The 26,508-nt window shown below is 49.3% G+C and overlaps 1 protein-coding gene across 2 annotated transcripts in view; it reads right to left on the reverse strand.

Moving 5' to 3' along the window:
* The window catches only part of FGF13 (fibroblast growth factor 13), a 217,445-nt gene extending 214,881 nt beyond the window's left edge, over positions 1-2,564 (reverse strand). Inside the window, exon 1 of one of the 2 annotated variants that reach the window (XM_088527583.1) lies at positions 2,433-2,564. In XM_088527583.1, coding sequence (XP_088383709.1) covers positions 2,433-2,481 — 49 coding nt within the window. In that variant the 5' untranslated portion in view covers positions 2,482-2,564. The remainder of the gene's footprint in view (positions 1-2,432) is intronic. The other variant, XM_088527584.1, reaches the window with a different exon arrangement.
* Between the last annotated feature and the right edge of the window lie 23,944 nt (positions 2,565-26,508).

Consider the following 26,508-nt stretch of genomic DNA (forward strand, 5'->3'; position numbering starts at 1 on the left):
TTTTCAGATTAGGGCTATTGGCTTTGAAAATAATCCTCTGATTTCACTTGCTGGAGAAGAAAATCGTGTCTGCATTTTGTCACTGCTTCCAGACGGGGTTATCGGACTCATGTGCAAAGCAATTGAGCCTCCTTGAAGCAAGAGCAAGGGGACAAGAACCAACCACAGTGCTCATTTAGGCTGGAATAGTCAACTTTTGAACATCCACAGGCCAGCTTTAAAAACAGGCAAGTTATGAACAAAATAGTCATTGCTGGGGCTTCTAGGCAGGACTTGTAAGTGGGGTCAGCACAAGCACCTGAAGCAAGCAGTCGCTTCTCCGTGGTTTAAGGAAAATTATCAAGAGAAGCATTCCTCTGAAAAGAGGTTTTGATATTTGTGCTATTCCTGTAGCAACAGAGCTTTGCAAAAGAGGATAATTCGATTGAAAATACCTGTAATGGGACAGTAACTACTTGCACAGGACCATGCTGCTTCTTACCATCCCAACAACCTTTCAGGATTCTGCATGGATCAGGCTTTTCTACACAAACCCACCCAAAAGCCAGTTGTTGGAAGTGCCATTTGACATATTACCTAAAGGAGCTTTTTCTATTAAGAGTGCATCGGCCCACAGTTCCATAGAAGCCTTATCATGAGGCACAAGCCTCTGACACATGAAACATCAGGAACAGGAAAGGCTGATGCTGCCCTTAACTAAGGTAACAATCAACATCTATTGCACCAGTCTTGCCATAGAGAGCTTTGGTTACAGCAACTGTCAAAATTGCATCAAATCTCCAGCAGAACACAGGGTTCGGAAAGGTATCACTGCAATAAGCTACTTGTACCCGATGGCCAAGCACATTATTCTTTCCAAAAGTGGTTAACTACCCAAAAGCCACACGGGACTGAAGCAGTGCCGATATCGTGGGACAGTTACAGAGCAGGCAAAAGCCTGCACCTTGCGGAGAGCACGGCCCGCTTTCACGAGACTCCGTCCAAACTCGGCATTAAAGGAATATCCCTCCCTGTCACCAAAACAGAGCACAGCTGCTTCACAGGAGTGGAGATAGGAGATTCCATTGCAGTCCATGCCCAGAGACCCTAAAGGTGGCCATCCATAAATATATATATAGATATATATATATACACACACAAGCTGGGAAATACCACCTGCTTACACCATCCTAGGATCCTGTTTAAATGGGGCATTTCACAGAGCGCATCCATCCCTTGCTTTCCCACCCCAGCCCAGGAACCGGCTCCTCTGGGGGATTTGGCGCTGTCTCCTCACTATGTGATGGAGGAGAAAGTTTGGGTACTACCTCCAAGAGCTCCGGAGAGCCGAAGAAACCGTCCCGGGCCCTTTCCGCCCAGTTCCACGGAGCAGCCCCCTCCAGGCACGGCGTCCCCACAGGAGTCCGGCCGCGTGTGCCCAGCTCTGCGGTGACCCGCACGGCACCAGTGTGTGGAAACACACGTGTCACAGACCCGCGCACAGCTCGGCTGCAATCGCGGCGCGCAACACGCGTCTCGCGTCACAGCGCGGCGGGGCCAGCGCAGGACGGCGGCCGCCTCTCGCGGAGGATCGTAGCGGCTCCGCGGCAGGCAAAATAATTCCTCAGAAATGCGGCAAGCTTTTGTTCTGCGCTGCTTGTTAAATTATTTAGGGAGCCTTTGGGTGAATAAGGCCACTATAAATGGAAAATAGTTACTCAACATGAAAGAAAATAATTTAGGACAAAAATATCTGTTTAGAAAGCGTGTTTTACAGCTCGAACAGTAGGCTTTTGTGTTTGCCACCAGAAAGATAAAGAGCAAAAACTGATGAAGACTCTAAGGTATTGAACCTGAGACACAAGTGAAGACAGAGTTGAAGTATGCATCAAAAAAGTCTCCAAAAGCCACTGCTAAACAAAAACTTTCTAAACCAAGAAAACAAAGAGATTAAAAAAAAAATGAAAAGGAAACAAGAAGCAGGAATTGTGAGTATTTAACCTCTCAGACTGCTACACACAGACACCAGCAAGTGCCTTAGGGCCCTGGCGAGCGCGGAGCAGGGCTGCGTGCCCGGGGGAGATGCCGCCCCGCGCACAGCCCGGTCCCCCGCGCCGCGGGGCTGCGCGCAGCGCGGGGCTGCGCCCCATGCACCCCATGCACCCCCAGCCGCGGGCCCCGTGCGCTCAGCGAGCAGCTCCCCGACGTGCAGCCCCTCGTGCAGCCCCCAGCCCCGCCGTGCCCGGAGCATCCCGAGGAGGCGGCGGCACAAGCCCGGCTGGAGGGGCGGGGGGGGGGCCGCACCCGCGGTGCCCCCGCGCCCCCCACGTCCCCATAACGATGTCCCCCCCGCCGGGGGGTGGTCACTCCCGGCCATGCCGCATTGAGCGCCCTGCAGCCCCGGGACGCCGGGGTCCCCCCTGCCCCGCCGCGCGGCCGCCCCCCGGCCTTACCCTTGGCAGCATCTTTCTCTTCCTTGGGCTTGATCACCTTCCCGCTCATAGAACCCAGCTTGGGTGGGAAAATCCCCGGGAGCGGCGCGGATTCCGGCTGCACTCCGAGAAAACCTCCGGTGCGGGCGCGGGAAAGGGGAGGGGGGGCCGGGAAGCGAGCGCGCGTGCGGGGGGATCCTCTACGGCGAGCCGGCAAAAATCAGGAACAACAGAATAGGAGAAGGGGGAAAGGAGGGGAGCAAAAATTGAAAGAGGGGCCCGGGCGGCGGGGGCGGCCCGCGGGCGCTGCCTGCGCGGGGGAGCGCGGAGAGCGGGGCCGCCGGCAGCCGCAGCACGGAGCGAGCCGCGGCGCGGGGACAAAAGCGGCTCCGGCCCGAGCCCCGGCCGCCTCCTCCCCGCCCCCGGCCCCGCTCCCCGCCCCGGGATCCCCCCGGCGGGCGGGAGGAGGCGGGGAAGGGGGGGCGGTTTCGCCTGCTCGCTCGGGGGGAGGTTATTTATTTATTTATTTATTTCCTGGCGGCATCCGCGCCTGACAATGCCGGGATGGAGCTGCAGCCGCCCGGGGAGGAGGAGGAGGAGGAGGAAGGGGAGGAGGACGCGCGGCCGCGGCACTGCGGGAGCGGCGGCCGCGGCAGCCCCCGACCCGCTCCCTCCCCCGGTCCCGCAGCCAGCCCCGCTGGCCGCCCCCCTCCGGTGGGGCTCACGGAGCCAGCCGGTCCCCCCGCCGTTCCGCGGCACCCCCAGCCTGTTGCTGCCGTCGCCGGGGAAGGCAGGGGGACCCCCCAAGCCAGAGCTCCTCGGTGGGGAGCAGATTCCCCACACGGGACCCCCAAGTGCAGAGGGGCCCAGTGCAGCAGCACCCCTAGAGCCTCGCTGAGGGCTGGGGGCTTCCCCCAGCTCACAGGGGCCACAAGGCCTGGAGGAGCCCTCAGCACAGAAGCCATCTCCCCTCACAACACTTGGGGGGCAGCACCCCCAGGGAAGCACCGCGCTGGGGACAGGGGCCCTCCCCATGGCCTTGGCGCTGCTCGCCCAGCCACAGCAGTGGAAGGGGCCAAGGCACAAGGCAAGGGGGTCCCCATGTCGCACTGGCCCCTAGCAGGGGCACAACCAGCTGCCAGGCCCCAGCTATTTTTAGCCGACCAAATTCCTACCCTGTCCATTTGCTCCGCGCAGCTCCGGCCCCAGGCCCGGGACAGCTGGGGCAGCTCAGCTTACGGATCCCACAGGGCTCCCGCCGCCCTGCCGGGGTGCTCCCAGCCCTGCTCCTGAGCTCGGGAAAGGGCTCTGCCCTCCCAGCAGGCAGAAAAAGCCTCGGAGCTAACAAGGCAACGAGCCCAAGGTGGCCCCAGTGCCGGGCAGCACTGAGGCCATCACCATCAGGTGGGACCGCAGGGCTCCTGTCATTGGGAACACCTGGGCTATCCAGGCTAGGGATGTCGAGCAAGGATTAAAACTGCCCCTTGGGCTCACATTTGTTGAATGGGTTTTCTCCAAAGAAACACACAAAGTACAGCACTGATGCCCCTGTCCCTGAGCACTGGCCTTCACTTGGCTCTGCTCAGCTCGCACCCTCCGTCCGCATCTGCATCCAGGGAATCAGCCTGGCATTGTCGGCTTTGCTGCATAGACACTCAGTGAGATTTCTGGGGCTCCACCTTGGGCTTCCTCAGCTGAAGGCTGCTTTACTTAAGCCTCTGCTGTGGCACTTTTTCAACTCTTAGGAGACCCAGCAAAAGCAGGAAGAAGTTGGGCTTTCTCGTGGCAGTTTCTCTCCAGGCAAAATTGGGCCAGTAAAGCTGGAGGATGGAGGGAAGGAGGGCTCAGCTCAGCCAACACTCCCGTAAGCAATCAGTGCATTCCGGAAGGCAACCCTCAGCTTGTCCAGGCCAACTTATTTCAACCTTGATTTTCAAAAAAAATGCAGGGACTTTAATGGGATCTACCTACAAGTCACACTTCTCACCTGGGATCTTTCCCATTACACGCTCAGCGTCAGAGCCTACTCGCATGGTTATTGGTGCTGGCAGTAAACTTGCGTTCCCAGAGCCATCCTCACCTTTGCCAGGAGATCTGCTAGACTGTGCAGGAGTAGCTATTACGCTGACCGGGTGAGGCCTATATGCTGAAAATAAACGCTGGAAGGAGCGAGCTGAGCCCGCTGATGTGCAAAGCGAGCTTGCCCTGCTGTTCCCAAGCACGTTCGTTCTTCCCCTTGCTGGATTGCAAGGCTTAGAGGCATCAATTAAAAGAGTAATAAAATATGGTGCTAGGCTTGCAAATTATAAGATGATTTGCATGCCAGCTCATTGCAGTCAGGGTTGCACAGCTTTTACTCTTAAATTACCTTGATGGCTAAAGGATTCCAGGAGAGAAGGGATTTGGGTAAGGCTTGACTCCTGACATTCCCAACTCCTCACATTCCCACATCAGTCTGCCCACTTTGCTCTGAACACCTCCAGATTTGGGATAAAACACATCGAGTCCAAACTTGAAAGCAGACTGCCAAACAGTTAAACACCCTTGTGAATCTGGTCTTAGGATCTCCATACGTCCCTTCACCAACTGCAAGAGAAACGGAGTTTTCTCATTCCTTTACAACTATAATATTAGGAAATGAGAGCGCACGGGGGCTCTCATGAGACAGCTGAAACTCAGCGAGCTGCAAGCTCCAGCCAGAACCGTCCCCATATGTGGCTCTCCCATGGTCCTTGTGGCTCCCGCCAGCAGCATCCTCTGGGTTTCTGACTTGGAAACAATTTCTGTAGCTCCAGATAAATCCAATATCTAGAAGCAGGGGATTTAGCAATATTTAAGACAAAGGTCTGACGTGTCCTGCGTAAATGCTGCTTAGTCCACACCTGAGTGGCTGGGGAAGGTCTAAATTACTCTGGCTGCTCAATGTCCAATTCCTGACCAGTTTGTCCGTAAAATAAGCACTTGAGTCACGCAAACGTATTCCCTTATTTTCTTTCATGCCAAAATTTTCTCTTGTCTAAATGCACTGGTTTGTAAAAGGTCCAGATTCTGCTCACTTAAGTGGGAGTTTTATTTTATGCCTTTAAAATGGTCCAGCAAGTCTAAATTACTCTTTTCATGATGGTTCAAGTACATTCCCTGCTAAATCTGAAGTAGAACTCATTGCATTCAGTCAGGGTGGGATTAGCCTTAAAATTAAGATCCCAGATAAGATAAAGTCCCTCTAATACAAGTGCCTACAATTCACTTCAAAATATGTTTTTATATTTAGACTGGCAGCTGGAGGTATCTATTACTTTGTGATAAAGCAAGTAAATGATAAGTGGGCAAGTCTGCAGTTTTGTTACCACTATTTTGTCATGCCGCCTTAAAACAGGTACCCAAATAAGCATAGCTGCCAATAAATCTATCACCCATCTCCTTATTGCTGGGCCAGACACTGTTTTAATTGAAATTCAAGGGAAGACTTTACTGCCAGCTGTATGTTTTAGCAAAGAAAGATTTACAGGTGAGAGAAAGATGAAATATGGGGCCAAAGACTAGTCTCTAACAGCCTACAAAAGACCTGTCTTTGTTCCAATGGATGTTTAACTCGATTTCCATCTTATTTCTACCATCACTATTCCTACGCAGTCCTAAGCACTACACAGAGGATCTTTTTTTCTTGGCAGGCAGCTTCTGTGCAAAGTATTCCTCTCTTGGCTTGCCAAAACCCAACTGCTGTATGCAAATATAGCAGTTCCGACTAATGGATAGCATGGAGATTGCAGCCTAATTTCTCCAAATAATTCAGGATGATAAACCGGGAAGCCTAAGCAGACACGAGTGCTAAATGATCATAGTCACATCGCGAATCTCCCACCTATTTCACCGTGAAATCTTCCACCATGAGATGTTTCCATTGAGATAAATGGACGTGGGGCACTCCGTGCTACCACCCCGATGGCTGGGTTTGCTTCTCGGTGCCCGGGGATGTGCTCAGCACTGCCTGGCCGTGCCACTGCGGCGGGTACCAGGCTGATGAGGGGCCTTTGGCTCTGCAGAGCAAAGTCTTCTGAAAGTCTCAGACAGACTCGTGTTGAAGGTCTTTGCTCTGTGCACTTCTGTGCACTTGCATAGACTGAGCAGTTTACAAAGATGCATTTCTATAACAGAGAATGATGCTGGTTTTGGTGTTTAAGAAAAACAAAACAAAAAAAGAATTCTCAATTCAAATCAACTGTAGAAGAGCCTAGAAGATAGGAGTCTAATGTATAAAGACCATATCTTAAATGACATCTCAGACTCACTCCCAGCTAAGAAATCTTTTAAGGTCCCACAACAGGCCTTGGTTTTAAATTCCAGATTTAGCAGAGGCAAAAACATCCTGAAATATACCGTTAAATTCTGAAATGAGAATTATTGGTAATATGCGTTTTGGGGATGCTAGTGGTTACAAAAACACCACTTGGCAGATGCAAAGCATTCGTGGAAATCATTAAGAGAACGTATTTAACAGCATTCACGAGTTATCCCTTGAAATCTTCATTTAGCAGAAGTGTTTACACAGATTTTTAGTAAGGCTGGGAAGCCTGAATAACTCTACCAAAGAACACTTCCTCAAAATCTGAACAAAAACCCGCAACGTCAGAGTTCCCACCACAAAATCCCGCATGATTTCATCTGGAGTCTTTTCGTACGGATGCTGTAAGACCGAACCCAGTGAAATCCCACCTAATGCAGCCAGCCTTGCGGTTGCACTCGCCACCCTCGCCTCCCGCAGCCCTTTTAAAGTTGCACACAGGCTGGCACCAGCACGAAGCAGTTGTGCCAAGCACGAGTGAGGAGCAGTTCAGATCCTCCCCAGGAGAGGCAGCCAGGTGCCTACCGCTGCTTTGCCGCTTTTGCTACCAACCTGCAAACCAAAGCCATGCAGGTGGAGTGAGCAACAAAGAAAAGGGCTGGGGGAACATCAGTGTCGTGATGTCAAAACACAAGCGAGGCCCCAAGACACAGAAAGGCTTCGCTGGAGGGGTGGGTGACAAGGCAAGACGCAGCGGGTCCTGCTGCCCTTCATAGCGCAGGACAGAGGGGCACTGGCCACCCCACAGCCCCTATGGACATAAGATGGACATAAGGAGGGTGACCCAAACCACGACCCGGACCAGCTAGATAATACCCAGTACCTTGGGCAGCACTATGTGCTCTGAGCCTACCCTGAAGTTACCCTGCAGTTTCAGGCGTGCAAAGCTAATAGAGCAACAGCAGGAAAAAGAGCATACAGCAATATTGGAAAGGAAACTTGCCAAGCAGAGCTACAACATTACTGCAGGCTTGCAAATACAGCGATATCATAGGATAACGTTTGTTCATGCCTGATTTTTTCCTATAAGCTTCATAAAAATTAATCTGCATTTGATTGCTACAAGCCTGAGAGACACAGACAGGAATATAAAGATATGTTTTGCAGTCAATTTTGGAGTTCATATATATCTTAAGAGCAATTTATGCTTAAAGCTGAGAGTGGATCCTCAAACAAAAATGGAAAGACATTAAATGAACTGGAGAAACTCAACTCGGAGCAGCCCTGCAAGACAACAGTGCATAAAGCAAGACATTGTCAGCCCGAGCAGGCTCCTGTGCAGCGAGCACGAGCTGGGCCCAGCCATGGCCTTCAGCCTGCTCTGGTCATGGCCACGCAGGTGTCACCAGGCTGCTCCAGGGCTGCTCATTTCCACCTGAGCTGGACTCGCTGCTGCCTCCAAAATGTCCCGCATGGCTTTAGCAGGTGGCAGATGACATTTCTGCTGCATGAAGCAGGTCTCGAGTTGCGGGGCCATGGCAGAGCACAGGCAAGGCAGGGGACAAGGACCTTTCCCCTTTGCTTTATAGATTTGCTTTCAGAGCCTTTCAGATCCACACACCCACGATCAACGTTACACTCACCCCAAATACGAGTCTTGGTGACCCATTAAATGGGCATGGCACAAGGTGGCTTGCTGTGAGCATGGTCTAGTAGACAGTTAGATCTTCCAGGAGAAGCAAAGCTTCAGCTCTGGAACCAAAGTGTTGCATGACCTTTTTTATTTAAAAAAATATATGTAACACAGACTTCAGGTAATTTTGTTGAAGGTTGAGCGCATGGCTGCAGCTTTGCTCCTTCAAACTGGTGTCCTCCATGTGTCCTCCCCTTACTAGCCTGGTAGGACTCACCGGCTCGTCCTTTGCAGACAACAGCCAGCACTGCAGATAGTCCCTGTCCACAGTGCTGCACCTGGGGGCCACAGCTCTGAGAGGAAGAGCCCTTTGAGCTGTTCTTCATTCATCTATTTAAAGTCTCATTCGAAGGCTCTGTGTGCAGGGTGCTGATAGAACTGATTCTTGGACTTTTGCTCTTGCCTTATTTCAGAAGGAACACGCAAGCAGTCACCAAACGGCGCGCTGAGGCCAGCGCTGTCACATGCAGAGCTGCTCCACGCCAGCCTTGTCGCTCTGCCCTTCCCTTGGGGCAGGCCCACGCCTGGCTTGGGGCAGGCCATTGCTGCAACTTGGTTAGTTCTCACCACACAGGTCAGCGCTGGTCTTGGGCTCTGCCGCTGCTAGATAGCGGCTTGGGACTGCAGTGCAATGCAAGGAGTGCTCTCCAGTCAGCTCCACATTCACCACTTCTCTCCCTCAAAACTCCTTCTGGGCGTTCGTCCTTTCAACTTTCTGGTGGCACTGTGGTATCTGCAGATAGATGATTTACAGCCACAAGATTTGGCTTTTCGTGTCACCGATCTGAACGCTCCCTCAACGTCTTATAATAGCTATTGCTATTTTGTGTCCCTTTTTGTTTTTTTTTCCTCTAGGGAATATGCCAGCAGGGATGGGGCTGAAATCCTTCTGGAGCAGGAGCAGAGACAAATGGTGCTCTGTTTGTAAACACTCCAGCTCTAAAATTAGCCGAAGTAAGAAGGATCATTTATAAACTTCGAGATGGCTCAGGAAGCCTGAGGAACGTCACACGCATTCCGACACATCTGCTGCCGACTTAAATAGCACCCAGCGCTACCTTCCCTCCGAGGAACCCAATGAGGAGCGGAGCCTCCGGCTCCACCGGCTGGCCCGGCGGCGTCCCGGAGTCCGGCTTGTTGCTCCGGTCATTGGCCTAATGACAGCACCGCGAATGATCGGGCATAATTTAAGCTGGAGAAACTATTCAGCTCCTCTTTAACCCCTCGCAGGAACTGGGAGAAAAGTCTTGAGCAGCCAGAACATTAGCCTATAAAAAGAGTAGGATTTTAAGATCAGATTTAACACTGGAAAACTCCTAAAGCCCTTGAGTGGTCTCGTGCTGTCTAAATTCAGGCCGAGTGAAAAATAAAACGCATCGAGCTCGGCAAGGGATTTCACATGAACTAGGACCAGTAACTCTGCCTTGCTCAGCCTCAACGGGCAACGCCAGAGAGAAACAACCCTGGCAGCACCCGGAGGAAACGCGGCAGCACGTTCAGCCGAGGCCCCTCTCCTCGGAGCTTCACTGAGCGCCAGGCGTCCCCATAGGTAACGCCAGCAACTAAAATACCTCTGCCTACCTCCGTAGGTCCTCGAGTGGCAATCTGACTTTCTCGTTTTGCAAAACACCTAAGTACATGCAAGCAAACCCATAAAGCTGCTTAAATAGGCATGAAAAAATGAACATGACACCATCTTTTTTTGCAATCTCTTGGCTTCACAAGAATGAAGAGGATCAAGATATATACAAGAGAAATAGACAATTCACACACACACACACACAAAATCTTATGCAACAAATAAAGCAGATGTTTTTAAGGACAAGGCAGAAGCCAGAGCAATAAATGTTCTAGAGAGTTGTATTCATTACTGGACAAGATGATTGCTTTGCGTTTTTTAAGTGAAAATTCATACCCACATGCCCTAAGTTTAAGGAGCAACCTACAAAAGGAGCTGGTTGCATTTAAGAGAGAGAAAAAATAAATAAAAAACTGAACCAAAAAGTATAATTCCCTGCTCCTTGTTACAGGCTCGACATGGGAAAACTAACATCATCTCCACTGGAGCACATAAATTGGACACAGAAACGCAGTGGCAAAAGTTGTGCTCAGTTCTGAAGAGAGCTTATTGAGCTTCTTTTGTACAAATAATAGTTCGTAGCAATGCTGGAGCTTGCTTTGTTTTAAGGAAAAAAAGTAAAATATTAAACTCTCAGTTTTGTCCTGACAGTCATTGCATTCTGGGCAGATTCCTAAGGCACTGTCACTCCCCAGCAGCCATCCCACTGCCCGCACGGCGCTTCGCTGTCCGCGTCGTCTCACTGACAGCAGGGAACTGCTCCAAGGCAGCGGGTGTCACCCAACTCCGTCCGTAAGGGTTTGGCTATAAGGAGCCCCCTCCATGGCTTGAGACTTTTGCAGCCCCGTGTTTTACACCACCGACGGGACCCTCAGCACCGAGGTCTGCAGCATTGCAGCCTGCTCTCAGCACCCCCCATCATTATTTTGGGTATTGCTGGAGCTGGCCAAGCTGGCAGAGGGGCTTCAGGGACTGAATTACCTCTGTGGTATATTCTGCAATCAACACAGAGCCACTGAGCTGCTCTCTTAACCCCCTCAGTAACAGATATGGGGATATTTCACTCAGTGCCAACGCGCGCAGCCATCCTGCAGACAGGCGGACGCTCCCACCAGGCAGATGTGTCCATATCCCCACCAATCCACCCCTTCCAGACATGTTCAAACCCTCCTATATTTGGAAAGAATCACAGAATGCTGAAGGTTGGAAGGGACCTCTAGAGGTCATCTAGTCCAACCCCCTGCACACGCAGGGTCACCTAGAGCACGTGGCACAGGACTGCGTCCAAGCGGGTTTGAAGATCTCCAGAGAAGGAGACTCCACAACCTCTCTGGGCAGCCTGTTCCAGTGCTCTGTCACCCTCACTGTCAAGAAATTTTTCCTTAAGTTCCTGTGGGACTGATTGATGCTTCAGTTTCCAGCCATTTCCTCTAGTTCTGTTGGTGGCCACCAGTGAAAAGAGCATCAGCAGCTCCTTAAAATCAGCCCTAAGAGTCAAACTACGTAGCCCGAGGCTCATTCGAAAGAGCCCCATCATTTCTGCTTGTAACACTGCACTTGTCACTGCTCCTGTTCCCCTGCCCTTGGCAGCACATGCGCACGTCCACTGTGTCATGCCCGCAAAAATACTTGGCTGCCACTCACATCCCCAAAATCCTTACCATATGCAAAATATCCCATCCATTTCAATGGGAGGATTACAGGAGTAGGAGGAAGCTTAGCACAAACAATAGCTGTGATGAAGCCCGGCGCGCGCGAGCGCTTGGTGGGAAGTGCAAGACGCAGCAAGGGTGGCAGGTGCTCCGCGCGCTGCGTGTGTTGGTGGAGGCACCCTGGGAACACGGCACCCGCGGGATCCCTCCCCAAGGGCGAGGGGAGCTGTGGAAGAGCGTACGGGCCGAGGCTGTCATTTTAAAGATAACCGAGTTAAGGATCGCGTGGCAAATCCTGGTAAAACACACGAAGAACAGTAGCCTGATATAGCTAGCTTTAAAATAGGGATCTGTGACAAAACCAGAGATGGGGAACTGGGGGGGGAAAGTACAAAAGGAGGAGAGAGGAGGCAAGCAAAGCATTTTTCTTCTTCTTAGAGAGTACTTATCGTGGAGATCCAGGCTTGGATAGGATTTGCCCTTTTGTTTTTTTTTAAACAAAGGAATCACTATCTCCCATGGGAGTTAAACACATCGGTAAAGGGGACCGTTCACACCCGAGGTCCACATGGCCGAGGACACCACTTCTTTCCCCAGAGATGTAACCGGGGGCCTTTGGCCCTGAGGAGCTTGGTCCAGCGCCAGACCCAGGGACATCAAAATTGTCACTGTTTTTCCCTGCTGTTAGGAGATGTAAAACATGGGATTCGCACTCAAAGGGAAGCAGGGATCTCAGCACAGCCTGATCCCTGCATCCCCACTTCAGCAGCCATGCCGTGAAAACACACAGCGTGGCAATGCAGCTGCCCTTTACGTGCTAACACCCCCAGCGCTGTCACCCCGGCTCGTGTGTGTCTGCAAATAATTGTTTGAGAAACGGCTATTTCTGACTCACGGAGGCGGCTGCGAGCGCGGCTGCTGCAAAGGTTAGTGCATATGTGCTATTTACCCGCCAGCAGGCTTCAAAGCACAAACAAAGGTTCAAAACAGCCAGGAAAGATGAATGTGAGCTGTTCTTTACAGTCCTGATCCAAAGCTTTTTGGCCTGGCAGATCTTCACTAAAATGGACAAGAGCCCCTATACTAAAAGGAAAAGCTCCACCAAAATCAGTCTCCAGGTGTTTTGTCACAACAGGCATCCAGTTTTAAATTGCTCATTAGACCCAGCTCTCATAGGCACAAACTGCATCATTACTCATTATTTTTCATGAAGTACCAAGTGTCACCGTCACTGTGTCACAGCTAACGCAAAAATACACATCTCAGAAGCAACTGTGGGGAAAAAAAGAAAAAAAAAAGATTAAGAAGCATTTTTAAAGCAAACTACCATGAGTCATTAATCATAAAAGTTTCTAATTTCAGAAATTAGTTAACTAGATCTTTAATGAGACAAACAGCTTTTAAAAGCTGCTACCAGAAGTCTGCATGCATTAAACTAGGCAGTGTAGCAGAAGAGTTGATTTCATTACTGATTCCAAGAAATGCTCCACCAGAAGTCTCTTGAAGAGGCTACAAAACCTCCAAATTCCTGTCAGAAATACCTCTTATATATGGTACTTGACCTTCCAGGGTGTCACCCTCACAGTAAAGAAGTGTTTCCTCCTGTTCACATGGACCTTCCTGCATTTTGGTCCATGCCTTTTACCTCTTGTCCTGTCACTGGGCACCACAGAAGTCAGGTGTGACTTCTCTCATCCTCTTTCCGCCCTCCCAGGAGAACTTAAAACACTGGGAACTAAAGGCTCGTGCACGTGAGCACACGTGCCTGTGTGAAGCACACATCACTCACTATGAGAATGAGGCAAGGGAGAAATTTGCTGATATTGCTAATTTGGCCAAAGCAGAAAGCTGCTCTGAACGGAATGAAGGATTTCCCAAGAAGTATTCATCTGTCATGTTGCCATGAATGGAACATATGATACTGGAACAACCCTCATTTCAACACTACACCCTGCTGACCTTCCTGGAAACATTTTCCTAAGCACGTGACTTACTGTTTTCTTCTCATGATAAAAGCTGAAGTAAACAGATTGTTGTACAAGGCAAGGAGTGGATACTGCTATTGGAGACAGCAAGGCCCTGTCGAGGCAGGAGCACTGGCCTGCAGGGAGCTGCCAACGCACTGCACACACACAGCAATACCCATTTCACAGGCATCTAATTCATCCACAGTGGAGAGGAGATTCTGCCCGAGGTGCTCAGACCCCCTGCCTCCCCTGAGCATGTCCAGGCAGGCACCCCAAAACCATCAGCTGGTGCCAGGATGCTCTGCTATCAGTCAACTTTAGCAAAATTTCCCAGACAGACGTCACAGCATGACCTGTACCTGTGCAAGGAGGAGCCAGCGGGCCACAGGGGTGGTGTGGACAGCAGGCTTGGATCCTGCATGGGCAGCAGGTCTCTGCTGGCACCGAGCAAGCCTCTCCGGTGACACTGTCCCAATGGGTGACCCTGTCCTGCCGCCCCGCGGAGCCACGACACGTGCAAGGAAACACGGGGGTGGTTAATGTGCCGAGCACCCACCCCAGCGTTACCACCACTGCACAAACCTCCTCAGCCCAGGAGCGCGCGCAGGAGGGGCAGGCGCCTCTGCCTGCAGGTCAGTGTGTCTCGCTGCCCATCGTATTTGCAAGCAGATTTAAATCATGTGCAGAAGTGAGCTCATCCCTCTAGATTTAAATTAATTTGACTCTAAGCTGTTTAAGAGTGTTAGTCAGTACAATATAGCATCATATTTGTTCTTCCATTAAGAGCTAATTAAAGCAGTAGCTAATAACAAAAAGAAAGGGGGAATGAAGAGAACTAAAAATTCTCTTCTCCCTTTAGCAAAAAGTGAGATAGCCCTATATTTTCTGATCTGTATTTACTGACATCTAGTGTGGCAAGATAATGTTCCTAGTGAAATACCTAAGCTTCTATCCCTGACATTGAACAAAAATCATTTCCTCAAAGAATACCTAGAAGAGCAACTTCTTCCTGCAGAAGGGATGAACGGAGAGCTCTCCGCTAATGATTTCTGATTCATTTCCTCAGCACCTCTGGTAGTGACACAGTTTTGTTCACTTACACTTGCAGAAGTGCCTGTTCCCTTAATCTTTTGGTTGATGCTCAACGCGCCGCTTGCGGTTTTTCCATTTCCCAGCGCAGCCAGTACTTAGAGGTGTCGGCTCCGCCACCCCAGCACCTTGATCCCAGGAAAGTTACTTCCAGCAGAACCGCTTGCTCTCCAATTCCTCTCCAGCTTTCCAACTTCTTCATAAAAAAAAAGAACCACAGCTTTCCAATTTCTTCATGAAAAAAGAACCACACAAACTGTGTCATAGGAAAGCGCATAGGGCTGTTCATGACTGTAGGACTCTAATGAAAACATGGATGCTGATCTCCTGAGTAGAGCCTGGCGGTGACACTTCAGCCTATCACACAGCTCGTGACAGGTTTCCTGTTCCCATCAGATAGCTTTGGATCTCACCACAAGGAGGAGCGAGCCCAAAACCTGCAGAGCCCGGCTGCCAATGGCACCAGTGGCTTGGGGACAGGTAGGGACGAGCAGAATGAGGTCTTCTCCAAGTTCCAGCGCCACTGTTTCTTGCAGGATGGGGGCCAAGATGCAGCTCCTCCAGAACATAGAACTGCAGCACCACAGGGTCTGTGCCTACTTGCTGAGTATTGGGTTTCAGAAAGGACAAACATCTTTGTTTCATTTGGAAATGTTGAAATGAAAACATCCCACAGAACAGAATTTTGGATTTACTCTCTGCCCTGGGGCCGGGGGGGCTCCTCAGCATCAGTTAGTGGCCTTTGAACAAGGCCCTATGAAAGCAGCAGCCGTTTCATTCCTGAAACCTGAGGACCACAGCACTCAAGCACACGAGTGGCTTCCTCAAAGAAGTCCCAGTAGTCACAGTAGCGCCAGTGCTTCAAGAATTAAGTCCTTAGCTTCTGCAATTAGTATTTCATGGCTTATGGCCAAAAATTGCAGTCTCCCAAAAGGCTGCAGTCCCATGTTACTACCCAACCACTTGTCTCTACTAGAAGGGAGTTTCACAGTTTCAGTGAGGAGCAAAATGGGATTTGATTGATAAGGAAACTCCTCCTTCCATCCATGCCTTGACTGACACTGAATTACCATTCTCCCCAGCTCCGCTGCAGCTCAGGAAAACTGGGATGAAGCCCTCTTGAGCCTTCACGACAGTGCCAAATTAGAGAATTTAATTCTCCATATTCCGTCACTTGGTTTAATCAATATTTTGCTGGCTGCCCAACTTCCACCGGAGCCTTTGTATGCCAGCTCATCGCCGTGTTGTGCTAGGTGGAAGTTCATTTGAAACGTAAATCACTGCTTCTCTGCTCGGGACTGCAAGGTTCAGCTTGCTCTGTCAAGCAACGTAGAGGCCATAAACGTCCTCACCAGGCTGCGATTTATTTTAATAATTACATGACAGCCTCTGATGCTGAACACCGGCTTCTGGAGAGCTGTTATCGTTGTGTCTCATTTGTCATGGAGAATCAAAATTCTGGAGTATTTGCACAGCTGTCCCCATTGCTCACTACCTGCGCGGGAAGCAACCTTGCCGGGTCATCTCCTGCCAGCAGGAATTCCTGGTCCAATTCTCCTGATTTGAAGGGGATGTGGAGGACAGTATTACAGTGCTAAATACTGCTTATTGGCCTCTTTGACTGCATTTCCCCAAAACTAGATGCCTTAGCTCTAGGCTGCAGCCCCTCTCACTATGTGCTGCTGCATACATACAAAGAAAGCAAGGATTCTTCCAAAGGTTTTGATGTTTAGGAGATTCCCTATTCGTCTCCTATCCCTTTCCCCCACAGTAGATGCTAAAACAGTCAGGGCTGGACCTGCGTGTCTGAATCTGCTCAGATCATGTCACCTAACACCATACAAGAAAATGCTCTAAAAAAATGTAACGCTGATGCTCAAGAGACTCTGCCAAGAACAGCAGAGCTCAGCTCTGTGTTCCCAGACATCACAAAGCTCTCAGGCCTGAGCTCTGGTCCTGTCGCTAATATCTATCCTTTCAACGTGCTATTAGGGACGTCTTTGTCACTACAGATTAAATAGCAACAGCTCAACTCTCATAAAAGCCTCGTGGTTTATTCCCTCTCCCCTTCACGCTCTTTGCCAGTGGTGCATTAGGCAGCAGCGGATGCGGCTCGTGTTGCTGGGCGGCCGAGTGGGACCTTGGGGAAGGCCTGCGGGACCAGAGGTGGCTCTGGCCGAGGAAACGCAGCACTTGGCAGCTGTAACACGCCACGTGCTCTTGTTAAATCCCTCTAAAGGGCTGGGTTACATGAAATATGAATTATGACTCTGCAAGTTGCAAAGCATCCTCTCAACCACAACTAAACCTGAAGAAACAGCATCTGTTGCAGGGCGACAGAGCAGGCGTGTGGACAGATAAGGCAGGAACAGGGTCAGATAAAGCAGGAGCAGAGCTTCACACCCTATGTCACGGAGGAAGTTGAGCACGAGCCAAAGTTTTGCCCTGCCAGGTGCACAGCAGCATTTCCTCCTGTATTAGCCCAATTCGGCTGACAGCAGAGGGAGCAGCCAGCCCCTTTTTCTGCAGTTGGGGTGGTGAGGCTCTGAGCAGGCACGAAATCTCCTCTCTCTAAGCCCAGCATACTCTAGGTCTATGCAACATTCAGGGTGTGGACGGTCACTGGTTCGAAACACTCATGGCATTGGGTGCAAAGGTTCCTGCTGCCATAGAAAATTCCCAGTTATGCTCACAAATGGGAGAAGCACCTCATGGGAATAAAAAAGTGGTGGAGTAGGTGCTCCTGCGCATGAGGAGCCTCCTGGGCGCTCTCCTCCGCCCCAGGGGCTGGAGCTCCGCAGCTGCAGTTGGCACTGGCTGGGTTTGGTAGAGGCTGAATCGCTGTCCCACATGCTGGGCCCAACATCAGCTGCTCTAATCACAGAGACCAAAGTGGGGAGGTCCATCTGTGTCTGAGGGAGTCCACGTCCATTAGCAATTATGATAATGGATCTACTTCTAGAGAATTAATTGCTCCATTGCCCAAGTCCTAGACGAGCTTGCTGTAAAAATTAATTATTTGGCATATAGAATATGCTCAACGGTCAAAGTAACAGGCTAATTTTCGGAGGGCCTCTGGTCTCACAACTTCTCAGAGGAGCTTCTGCATGCACAGAAAAATAAAACAAAACAAAAGTAAAACAAAACAAAAGTAAAACAAAACAAAAGTAAAACAAAACAAAAGTAAAACAAAACAAAAGTAAAACAAAACAAAAGTAAAACAAAACAAAAGTAAAACAAAACAAAAGTAAAACAAAACAAAAGTAAAACAAAACAAAAGTAAAACAAAACAAAAGTAAAACAAAACAAAAGTAAAACAAAACAAAAGTAAAACAAAACAAAAGTAAAACAAAACAAAAGTAAAACAAAACAAAAGTAAAACAAAACAAAAGTAAAACAAAAGTAAAACAAAACAAAAGTAAAACAAAACAAAAGTAAAACAAAACAAAAGTAAAACAAAACAAAAGTAAAACAAAACAAAAGTAAAACAAAACAAAAGTAAAACAAAACAAAAGTAAAACAAAACAAAAGTAAAACAAAACAAAAGTAAAACAAAACAAAAGTAAAACAAAACAAAAGTAAAACAAAACAAAAGTAAAACAAAACAAAAGTAAAACAAAACAAAAGTAAAATAAAACAAAAGTAAAATAAAACAAAAGTAAAATAAAACAAAGTAAAATAAAACAAAGTAAAAAAGTAAAATAAAATAAAATGCAAAATAAAACACAGCAGCAGTTATTTTTCTGCAACTCCTTCCCCAAAGGCCAGACCTGGTGGCTGACAGTTCAGGGTCCAGCTGGCAGCCCAGGAAAGCACAGGAGTATTAAAATAGACCATATCCACCCAAGAAGCAATTCCCTCCTCAAAACTGCTGCCTTCGAGAGCTACAGCATAGGCTACGTCTAGGAAGGGATGAGCACAATGCCAAGAAGTAGCACTTGCTGGACCAAGAAATAGTTAGAGGGCACTGGGCACTGCTTTCTCGTCTTGATTCACATATTCCTCTCAAGGGGAACTTAGTGACTTCTACCAGGGAAGAATATTTAAATGTCAGATCACCCAACATCACCCCCCAGAAAAGAAAGAAAAGAAAGAAAAGAAAAACACCACACAACTGATGTTAACATAAAATGCTTCTCTTCGCTAATATATTTTATGTCACTTTGGTTGATATAGGTGCTCTTAGCACTAAACATTCACCTCAAATCAGTAACCAATTTAAATGTTAACATATTTTCTCTTTAGGCACTTGTTTAGAAAGTACTGAACAGTCCTGGCTCGGTTATTTCCTTAACCTTTCCTGTGCCCTTGAGTGTGCACAGTTCATGCAAGGAAAGCGCGTTTTTAATTGCTCGTGGACATATGTTACACAGCCTTGCAGAAGAAGGCTGGGAACGATCATCTACGAAGAGCATGGGGCTCCCATCTGGCACTGCTTTGACTCAAGATTGACAAAAAATATCTAGCAGAATTACACAGAAAATGCTGAGATCACTAATGGTCCAAATGGTAAGTTTGGGGCAGGAAAGGGTAGAAGAAAAGGAATAATTTTATAAAAGAAAAATAAGCACCTTCTAGGGAACATTTCAAGCAGAAAAGGAAGGTGTGTGTTTTCCCTCCTGCTCCACACAAGTCTTTTCTTTGAGTTTCATTCACGGGAGTTGGGGAGGTCACAGCTGCCACAGGAAGATGGGTTGGGATGAAAAGCAAGAAACCTGCCATTGTAATCCCAGAAAATCCAGTAGATGGTTTCCCCTATCGGAAAGCTTAATTCCACCTGAAACTGTGCAAAACTGTGGAAGTATGTTAGCTCGGAGCTTTGCATCCCTTTGCATCAACTGTAAACTGGGCCACTATTATGGAAAAAGGCAAGAAAAGAGATTCCATGTGGGAAATTATCACTCTGGCTCCTAGTACCCAGAGACACTCAAGGGAAAGAGCTGCAACTGGCCACGTTTCTCAGATACACAAGACAGAATTTGTCGTAGTGAAATTCAGCGTTGAGGCTGCACCATCACATTTGACCAGACCACAGCCTTCCAGGTGTCTTTCCAGCAAGACCTTGTACTATAGCTCAGGATAGTTATTGCTGAGCAAGCCATCTCACATTTATTTCATTTAAAGGAATCATCTGCTTTCCTGGGATGCCAAAAAAAAAAAAAAAAGCCTATTATGGCCTATTGCAGCCATTTTGCAGCTGATTGAAGTGATTACATGTTTTTGTTTCACTTAAACAGGTTGTTCTTCAATTAAGACTACAGAACCATTTGTATATATTGCAAAAATTAGAACTAAGAGAGGGAAATAGGAGAGGAGGAGGTTTCTACAGGCTAAAAGACAAAAGCAAGCCCATGCCATGGCTTGGCCACAGCAAGAGCAGTACCTTTCCTTGCTCTCTTCTCCATTGGTGGAAAGAAGAGGAGTATCTGCTTCCTACTCCCACTAGAGCATTCAGCAACTTCTGCCCATGGTGCTAAGAAAGACAGGAGGGTTTTCCCCTAGTCTCAGCCATGTATTTTATTTCCAGCCTTTCTCCAGCTTGCACCCAGGAGACATTTGACTTCGAATCAGGAGCAAATGTGGGAAATCCTGCCAAGCCTCCATGCCAGCTGGGCTGTTGGCCTCAGCTGTTCCCCATCCCCTTCCCCAAGGCAGCCCGACCTTGCTCTGCCCACAGGGCATCAGCTGCCCTCCCTGTGCCTGGATGCCTCAGCCCTCTGCTCTCCAAAACACACGAGTGGTTTTCAGTGGAAATCTAAGCAAGACAACTCCTTCAGTCCTGTGTTTCCCCACCAAGGCTGCCCGTCATAGCCCTGTCCCCACGTATCCCTGGGCAGATTCGTTTGCCTTCTTCACAAACTGCCTTATTTTTGCCTTCCTTTCAGTGTTTGCAAAACACACAGTGCCTTTTGCAAGCCCAATTCCTGCCAGAACAAATCCTTTTAACATCGTTTCCTTCACTGGCATTTCTAGGAATGGTGCAGGAAAGTACTGAGAGGGTTTGTTTTGATGCTGTTTTATTCACAGGCCCTCCCAGGACCTTTGGACAACTGCTGTATTATTGGAGCCACCTCCATACAGCTGGGAGGTAGGTCACCATCTCCCCAGCACAGAGAGGAAAACGTGCTGAGGGTTGAACAGTTTCACAACTTCACTGCATCATTTACAGAATCAGAAGTGCTCTGCCGTGCCAGAAGTCATTTCCACCCCATTTTTCTGTTTCAGAACATCCTGAGAAGTTTAGATCAGTTTTAAATAATATATTTAGGGGAAACATTCAGTAGCTAAATGCTTCTACCATTGACTTCTCAATGGAGAAGGATGCAGATTCCTGGGTCACCCAGAGGATGCTTTTCCCTCAAGATAAACCAAAGCGATCATTCAGCTCTCCATTTGCCACGGGAGCCCCACATCCTCCGCTCTGCAGCCAGGTTGATGTTCTCATTTGCAGATGTGCTCATGTCAGGAAACGTGGGGAAAACACTGTCCATCAGGAGAGGCGTCCGGGGCGCTGGAGGCTGCCTTGCCTTGGCCCCAGCAAGAGAGTCTGCCCCTAACCCAGCACCAAGGAGCCACTGCTTCAACGACCTTTCAGGCAGCAGGGAAGGGGAAAAGCAAAACCGCAAAACAAACAAACAAACAAAAAAAAGAAAAAAAGACTCATCCATTGGAGTCATTGGAGTCATCCTTTGGGGCTCCAGAGCATCCCGCCCGCGTTGCTGGCACACGGCGCTGCTTCACTTGGGCCACACAGAGATGGAGACAAGCAATATTCATTTCAGCTCCTTGATTTTACAGAGCTATAGATTAGATTTAGATAGACAAAATGTTGATAGAGCTAATATATCTCCGGATTCCTCCTCAAGGAGAACAAACGTCAGTGAGACATCTGAATAAATGCGTGAGAGAGTGCCAAAGTTAGGAGGCTACAAAGTCCTCAGTGTCTTCATGGAGCATGTTACCAGGGTAAGATCTTAAAGAAAGAAAAGAAATAAAAACTCCAGACTGTGTGAAAACAAACTTCTTAATTGATGAAACTCCGTTTGGAAACATCCCAGGCAGCTGTTGTTGAGCTACCTGGAGAGATGCCAAGTCTTATACATCAACTTTGAGCAAAGAACAAGTGTGATAAATTTCAGCCAAGAGGGTAATGTTTTTGAGTTATAAGCACCTAAAAATAGGCCAGCGTAATGAAATTGCCTCCTCAGCCATAACTGGAGTGTCACCAGCTCTGCGAGGCACCGTGTCCTCCCGAACGCCACTGGCGTCGCGCGTGTCCAACCGCTGGCCCGGCTCTTCTCCAGTGCCCGCGGGGAGGCTCCTGCCGGCACCGATGGGCACAGGGCAGCAGGAGGCATCTGCCCTTCAGCCCAACATCCCCTCCGCTCACCTGGCTGTCACACAGACCGAGAAATCACCAAAACTCAGAGCGGGTCCTGCTCTGTTGGCGACTCAGGGCGATGGACCTGCAGCAGCTTCAGTCAGGTGGCAGCGCTTGAAGACCCCATTACTCATGTTTTCAAAAGGATAATGTGGGATGATCATCTCTAAACATTACCCTTTCTGGGCACACAGAAAGCTCAGTGTTAATCTCATAACATTTGCAAGGAAATCTTTTTAATCGGGAATGAAAGCCAAACATTACCTAGCCTTTACCGACCTGCAATAAGAGCACAGCACCGCTCCGCTCCCCCGTGCCTCCTGCACGGGTTCATTTGACTCGAGCTGTGGTTGGTGTTTATTCTTAGCTCACAAAGCGCATGGAGTTTATATTATTGATTTGCTGTATTTCAGGTATTTCAGGCCCAATCCCCTGGTGCCCCTCAGCCCGAGCGAATTAAGTCGGAAAGAGCAACCGCCTCCAGTTCCCCGACACAAACGTGGAGGTGCTTGGTGAAATCCACCCACCAATTTTTGCTCCACCTGCACCCAGCGCAGTAAGTGGAGGGTGGTAAATGCTACAGCGATATTGATAGTTGCAACAGCACAGGTCCTCACAACGAGAGCCTGCCCCGGCCGAGGAGAGAGCGATATGTTCCAGGAGGCCCAGCAGAGCTCTGCTTCCCCTAAGGGAGCCATCCTGCCTTTGCTAGAGCGTACGGAGGCATTACACAGCTGTCCTCTTGTTATTCTCTTCCCCAAAAACTGCTTTTGGCCACTGCTGGAGAGAGGGCTCGATGGATCTTGAGGTAGAACAACGGTTCTTCAGCTACAAGGAGAAACTGCAGCACTGGAGAAAACCAATTTCTTGTCTTGAGGAAACTAGAAACGCGTTTCTTCCCTGCTCTACAGCGTGAGCCTAGGAGCTTTCATTAAACGGAACAAAACCCATCCCCAGAGCTTCCCAGCCCTTTCTGAATTTGTTCGTTTGTGCTTTTTGGTAACTGTGGCCCAACTTCTTTCCCTTTGGGATGGCCATCCCTCAAATTGGGCACCTCCTTCTGCTCTGTCCTCTCCATGGTGAAGGAGAGTGGTTTGTTCCTCACCTGGGAAAAGGCTCCTGCCAAATCCCTCCCCTGGCAAGAAGCTTTGCTCTGGCTTGGCAGCTCCTCTCCTAGGGCTCCCCTCTGAGCTCTGGGGCTCTGCTTCCAACACGTCCCGCTCTCCACACAACCTGGTAGGTTCCGTTCCTCCTGATTGATCCTCAGGGCTTCTCTAACCTCAGAATTAGCAATGCAACCTGCTGCAAACGCAATGTCATCTCCTGTGTGGTGTCTTTTGTGCTCCACAGGGTCTTCAGAGCACGGAGCATGCTCCTTCCCGCCGGTTTGACAGCAATAAACGCACACATGCCATAGCTTCCCTAGGAGCTCTATGGTGCTCAGTCCAGTCCCTTGGGCTTTCTGCGATGAGTGAGATTTTCAACAGCATCTGCCTTTTCTTTCTAAAAGGTGGCTTACCCAGTGTTTCGCTTCAGCTCAGAGGAACCCAAAGTCACAGTAAATGTTACACACTGTCCACATTATTTTCCTATCAATATGTTGCATCCCTGAGGACATGACAAGAAGAGCCCCGCAAAGGTTTATTAAGTGGTTCAGAGGGAGGAGGAACACATTGGAGCGCTTCTCTGCAGTAGCTATGGAAAATTTTTCCCAGGTATGTCTACTGCAGGGAAATGTTATTTTCCTCACACTGTTCAGCGCAGCAAGCGCTGGCGCGACGCAGCGCTGTCTGGGTGCACACACAGAATTACACTCGGTTCTGAACACCTTCAAAATCAAAACCACAGCGATGGCTGGGAAGTGGACGGAGAGGACGGTTACAGATACACCACGACTGCTTTTATCCCCCTTTACTCATGAAAAGTGAACTATTGCACGAGATTTGCAGCCCAGAAATAAAAGGAACTTTATCCCGAGCGCAGCCCAGAGGGCTGTAGGCAGTGCTCTGATTCGTGTGGTGTGAGTGCACGGGGCATCTCAGCATGGCAAAGCCCCCGTGCCATGATGTGTTAGCCATGAACGGTGCTTTCCACACAGAGGCCGAAGCAGACGCTCCAGCGCACACCAGGGCAATGACCATGGACACCTGAAACGCTGCGCCGTGCCAGCCCCCGCGGCACGTGGACGTGGTGTCCTTCGTGGGTCACCTTAGCTGTCTGCCCTCCTCGCAGGCTGGAGCTGAGGAGGTGCACGCCAAGCTCACAGCCCTTGTCCAGGTACAGCCTTTCCACGTTTGTGCTGCGGCTGCTGCGTGTCCGGCTACAAGAGATTTACGGCGTTGCAGAGCACTAAAATATTAAAGTCTTTGTATTGTGGTCACACTTGGGAATTGCTCGGTTGGCTCTAAAAAGTAGCTCTGCCTCTATAAATAGTAAGTACTTTATCATTTCTTGCCTGCTTTAAACACAGCTATATTTCAGTCATGATTCAGAGTAAATCAAATTCCGTGTGAGGAATGGGAGAAACGCTGCGTGTGCCGGGGTGGACCCCAAGCTCGTATCCATCAGCACAGCCCCACCGGTTCCCAGGGAGAGGATCCCAACGTACACCCGGTGCAGGTCTGCGGGGCAGCATTCGTGTCATTCTCCTCAGCCTGAGACACTAGAATGCATCAAACACAAAATATGCCGCCTGCTCCTGACTGTTCCCCTACAGCACTTTGAGAGCTGCTGAAAAAAAAGAAGAAAAAAACACTATAAATATGCTTATCCTCTCCTACATCATTCATTCTTTTAAAAGTATTAGAAAGCTGCTGGTTAGAAGACATTATTTGCCATAAATCTCAGTGCTATGTAAGAGTACATTTTGTTTAGGAATATTACCTGGAAATTAGAAACCCAGGGAGTTATTGATTTCTCAAACGGTATGGATCCAAAATTTCCTCACAACAGGATGCAAATCAACTCAAAATAAATTAGTGTTTACCAGAGGGGAAAAGGAACAGGATCTATATCCTAGGTAACATTACAAAACAAAAGATTAATGAAACTGCAGCTTGAAAAGCCTAATGGCCATGGAGCTGAAAAACGTTTACCCACAAAAGGTGATATTAATTGAAGAGCTATTGGGAAATACGCAGCTGCTACAGCACAAATAATTTTTTTACCCCTGCACAGCTTTGCAGCTTGCTGTGATCATCTCCTAAATTGAGATTATAGCTGTCTTTTTAATTCATAGTTGCAGAAGGTCGGGAGGAATCGCTGAATGGTCCAGCCCGGCTTTCTGCGTAACGCGGGTCTTGGCACGTCGCCCGTCACCTCCGCCCCGAGCCCAGAGCTTGTCCTGGGCTCACACGGAGCATCGCGCTCTCCTGCTCCGAGGGTGGATACAGGGGAGGAGGTCTCGGAACACGGGATAACGCTCTGGGGAGCTGCTTGCCCGGGCTGCCGAGGCAGGGCCAAGGCAGAAGCAGGGACTCGAGTGCCACGTCCCTGAGCCTGGGCGGCCACGCGGCCTCGCACGGGTTAAAGCAGCACCACAGGGAGGCCAGCTAAAAATAGACACGAGTTCAGGAAAAAAAAAAAAGCAAGAAAAAAACCTTCAACACATCTTAAATAAATCCATTTATTCCAGGGTTTCATAGAAACCATATAGCAGAAATTGCTACAGGATAATTCTTTATAAGCCTTATAAGAAATGTTGCTGTCCCAGAGGCCCAGTACAAATCCTGGCAAGAATATTGGAGATAACAGATTGGATGCCATGGAAACCGAGACAGACCTAATTTGAGCAGTAACCATTGCTGTTATTTATTTAATTCTGATAAGCCATCTAAAAGTAGAATGACTAAAGGTTCCTCTGCACTAAAAATAGCAGGCTCGTAATATTTTAAATCGCTTGTGTTTAACAATATTTTGGGTGTCTGACATTAACATTTTGCTGGCACTTTTGACAGCTCAAAATTAACCCAGCTCTGCTTTATACTGTGAGCACCAGAGTGCCTTGCCCCTTTCTTTCTATATTAAGATTATTGGCTGAGGATGAGCCCTGTGGATGCAGGCGGCTCCTGGACCTGTGTGTCCCCCCAGGAGCTCCAGAGGTGTTGGGAAGGAAGCAGAACTGGGACCACATTCCTCTTGCCCAGCTGCGGTGAAGGACCTTCTGGGAGCACCTGGTACGAACGTCTCCATAAATAAATCAAGCACCATAAATCAAGCACCTGCCACCCGCCCGCGCGGCCCTGCTCTGCCTTCCCGAGCGCCGCAGGGGCCAGCGCAAACCTGCGGCCGCAGCCTGGGCCGCCGAGGGCAGCTCAGCCCCGCACGGAGGCGGCAGGAGCCGGGATCTGCGGGGTGCGGGATCTGCAGGGCTGCTGGAGCGCGCAGGAGGGGAGAGGGGACGGCGCGCTGGCGACGTCACTACCAACCGAAGCCCCATGGCCCTCCTGTTGTTC

The sequence above is a fragment of the Tinamus guttatus genome, unplaced genomic scaffold (assembly GCF_059628265.1).
Source record: "Tinamus guttatus ecotype Peru unplaced genomic scaffold, ASM5962826v1 Tinamus_guttatus_pri_ptg000287l, whole genome shotgun sequence".
Classification (NCBI taxonomy): domain Eukaryota; kingdom Metazoa; phylum Chordata; class Aves; order Tinamiformes; family Tinamidae; genus Tinamus; species Tinamus guttatus.